At 41.7% G+C, this 4,347-nt stretch overlaps 1 protein-coding gene across 1 annotated transcript in view; it reads right to left on the reverse strand.

Annotated features, from left to right (window-relative positions):
- Positions 1 to 3,993, reverse strand: part of mapk8ip1b (mitogen-activated protein kinase 8 interacting protein 1b) — a 31,998-nt gene extending 28,005 nt beyond the window's left edge. Inside the window, exon 1 of the mRNA XM_031569440.2 lies at positions 3,822 to 3,993. Within this exon, the coding sequence (XP_031425300.1) occupies positions 3,822 to 3,904 (83 nt within the window). The 5' untranslated portion in view covers positions 3,905 to 3,993. The remainder of the gene's footprint in view (positions 1 to 3,821) is intronic.
- Positions 3,994 to 4,347: the final 354 nt, after the last annotated feature.

Consider the following 4,347-nt stretch of genomic DNA (forward strand, 5'->3'; position numbering starts at 1 on the left):
AGATGTGGTGAACCAGAAATAAACTTGTCTCATAGAGAGTTCACTGAGATATCGCAGCAGGCAGAGCTTCACACCTGAACTCCCATGATACGAGGCAGCTCAGGCAAAGCAGACACTGAATTTACATTTCCAGAACACAGCACATCCATCTCCACACATGCACACAGACACAGACGGTCGCGTTCACACACACACACACACACACACACATACACACGGCCACACATGGCTCACACAAACAAAGACACTACCACTGCAGACATGTGCACATACACAAACAGAGAGACACTTTCAAGGAATCACATTCTTCATTATATGCAGTTAAAACAGAGTACCCAGTAATAAATATAAAAGATATTTAAACTGGACTTCAACCTCAAGACCAAGGGAATATGTCTTCTTATAAAGCAGTATTAACACCACTATAATTACACTTATAATTATATATAAGATATCATCAAGATATCAATTACTTCCTTTCAGCTAGGATTCACAGACCTGCACAGCAAGGCATTGTCTGAGCTCAGAGATGAAAGACTCACATTTGCACTCTACCGGTTGCTTGCTGTAAATCATGGCTCCAGGGACTGGCAGCTCAAAACACAAACAGTGCGAGCCATTTTCTGTCATCTCATTTAAAGCACCCACCCATTCAGGCAATCCGAGGCTACTGAAATCCCTGGCTACACCAAAGGCTGTTGAAATGTGTGTCCAATCTCTTTGTCAGAAAGACATGAAGCATTCATATTATAATATAAGAAGTGCTTCATTCTCATCAACACTCGTCTTCTCCTGTAGACCCCACATTGGTCCACACAGACACAGCTTATAGTTTCTTGATGGCGACACAAAGTAATTGCACTGATGATGTGCCCTTTACCTCGGGTTATGGATTCCCTGTCTTTACTGACTATTTGCACCTCCAGTCTCTGTGTGATGTTGCAATCTCATTAAGCTAGCGATCCCCATCCCAAAATCAGCTCCACTTTACGGGTCGTTGTTTTCGATCGTTAAAACTGTTTCAAAGTAATTTGAACCAACCTTTTTTAAACACTGTCTGACATTCAAAAGAAAATGGCTACAACGAAAAAGAACATGGAAACAAATGTGGGAAATGGGAAATCATAACTGTGGAAAAATAAGATTAATAGGAAAGAGGATATGTTTTGGATACAGCAGATACAATTCAGACAGTATCAAGTATTGAACTGTTGAGTCAAATCACTAAAGTCAATCACTTCAATCTTCAAGAGATTAAACCCTAATGAGGTTTGGGGCTAAGGACACTTCCCATGCTTCAACATACATTTATAGAACTATGAGTTATGAATAAATGTGTGAAAACTATGCATGAAATAGCACAAAGAGCTCAATCAAATGTGTTCAACTGGGTGACTGGTAACCCACTAGCTTGATAAAATTATAATCCTTGGGGATTTTTAGCTATACTTTCATCTGGAGCAATAAGTGATTAAACCAGCTCCTCGACCAACGTGGTATAAAGCTCTGCACAGTACAGAGCTTTAGATATATCAGAGGTCTGAGAGCTAACAGATGTGTGGACTGTGGCATAGATTTTTTAAGCCTTCAAGATATCTGAAGAAATTTGTCAAAATCTGTCCTCATTGGTCATGCCAAAGACAACCGGATTAGCCCGGTAATTAGGTTACGTGACTTTATATTTTAAAGTATTTTTAAAGTAGTATAATTATTTTGAGGTATGTGTGCTAATAAAATTGACAACACTGTTCATTATTCTGCCTCAGCTAAATAGGAATCTGTGGAGTATGAAAGACTCTGCCACTGACATACTAAAACAAGACCAGTAAGCCTGCAGGGCTGAGTGTCTTCAAAATAATATAATGAGGAAGTTCAAAGTGCCCAGTCCTCAATGGGATAACCTCCGCTCAAGGCATCTACAGGATGGATCTTCAATCTGGAAAATAACCTTTAAGGCATCCCCAGGATGGATCTTCAATCTGGAAAATAACCTAGTTCTTACAGACCAATCCCTAGAGAATGGAGTGCATTTCAACCAACACAAATCTCTTTTGACTGATAAATAACACACCAGGCTAACACAGTCCCTGACTGAAGGTCCAAAAAAGAACATTCTATTTGTTCTCTTTGGACTTAGGCTATGTGTCAACTGATGTATGGCACACGAATAAAATACACTGAATCATCAGTAATTATGGTGTATTACCTAGCCACAGAAAGGTGTATTACCTAACCACAGAAAGGTGTATTACCTAGCACACAAGCTCTAGATACTGCACCACTCAAGGGTCTTTTATACTCGGTTTTTACACGGAAACGTACGCACGTAAGATACATAAGCGCAGTTGTTTTGATTTATAGTTCCTTTAGGTTCCCCAAGGGTTGTGCGTGTTGTAAAGCGAGAGAGCACCAGAGCATATGTGTAGCTCTTAAGTGGAAACAGCAGGGATCAGATAAGGTCAAAGCAAGCGCAGTAATTTAACACATTAGAAGGTTTGGGTAGACTCTGCCGACCAATCAGGGCAAATGCTTATGCGTGAAGCCGGAAAGCGCTCTTCAAACACCAGTAATTAAACTCAAGTAATGTAAGTGCATTACCCGTCAGACACAAACTAAGAATATAGTCAGCCACCCATTTATGCATCACAGTCTACATTGTCTCTCGTCAGTGCTGGTTTACAGTGCATTTGAACATCACTGAAGACAAGAGTCACAGTGAAAACTGAAGACAGACAGATGACACTGAGATGATCAAAGCACTCAGGGTAGAGTGTTGACAAGCTCGCCCTTGATTGCCTCTGAAATGAAACAGAACGAGTCAGTTGAGGATTTCAGCACGGCTGACCCTGCAGAGGGTTGTAAATAAAAGGGCCTCAACAGATGCTGTACTCTGGGAGGCAGCCAAAGCCTGGAATGCAGAAGGGGGAGCTGTATGGCTGAAGATTATTACAGAGGGGCTGGAGGGCATCGGGAAGGGGGATGAATCAGAATCTGATGGGAGCATTACAGTTGGGAGGGGGTGTTTTCCGAAGAAATTAGATTTGAAAATGGAATTTACTATTTAGTTGGCTGTGTTCACTAAATGGGGGTCAATGACAGCCGGGGTTTTTACAGTCACAGTACACAGCAACAGAGGCTTTGTTACCGGCTTCTCCCATAGCTGGCAGCTGAAATATAGCCTTTCTCTGAAGCCCTCTGGGACTGAGGAACAGATACCACAGCTTCTTCATCTGCTCTGTTGTGCCCCATGTAATAATATCTTCTATGCACCAAAGCAACTGACCAATCCAAGACCACTTTGAAGGCAGAAATGCAGACAAATAATCAGTTTTTAACTAACTTGCCCTGTAGCTCCAGTTTTCTGTGAAAGGAAAGTGCTTTTTATCCACTGAATATGATCATTTCTTGATTAATATAGTTTTAATTATTATTTATTTTGTTAATAAACATGCTTTACCTTGAAACATGCTTGTCCACACATTGTAAACAAAACAATACCAGAAGAACATACAAAGAACTGAGGCTACGTTTGCAACAAATAAGTTGTTGTCAGTCTAAGGGCTGGTATCAAGGGAGCAGACAACGCCCTATCCGGATAAGGTAATAGTCTAACCAGACGTGCAACAACAGCAAAGTGGAAGAACCACGAATTCCCTGATACCAAGAAGCTCATGCTAGCAACAAGCATCAGCATCCTCTGCAGTGCAAACCCAGCGGCGAAGGGAGGTTTTGGCTGACTGAAGCCCCCAGTCAACGCTGAGTGGTGCAAACCTCAAATGAACTAATAAAAAGTATCGCAGACATTCGGCGCAGTGCCTTACCTGAAATTGGCAGGAGAGTCTACCTGTAAACCACGAGAAGAGGGGTCAGGTGGCGAAGGTTTTCTTTTCTGTCGGTCCGCCATACCGATCCCCTACTCATTCATTCGTTACGGCACCTCCTGGGGAAAAGTGCTACACCGATACTGCGATGTAAAATCCAAACAAGGGGAGGGATCGAGAAGGGAGGAGGGAGCTGTTCAAGGTAAATCTCAAATCTCAGCTCAAAAGCCCGGTCACCCATCACCCAGCCAATGTAAAAATGCAAAAACAATGCACACCTTCAGATTTCACTCCTGTTACACTGACTAATTAGGACGTGTACTACTCCAATCCCAACGTGAGTTCTAGTCAACGGTTGTCGACCACAAGTGTAGATGCAGGCTTCTTTTACTTTACCTTGTGTTCTGTAAATCAAACTATTAGAAATCTGACAGACGTTTGCATCATGCAAAATTAGAAATATTTTAGAGTAAGCATCAAACATCAAACTTTGGTTTCAGTGTTACTAGAAGTGCGCAACATGATA

This window comes from Clupea harengus, chromosome 6 (assembly GCF_900700415.2).
Source record: "Clupea harengus chromosome 6, Ch_v2.0.2, whole genome shotgun sequence".
In the NCBI taxonomy this organism is placed as follows: Eukaryota; Metazoa; Chordata; class Actinopteri; order Clupeiformes; family Clupeidae; genus Clupea; species Clupea harengus.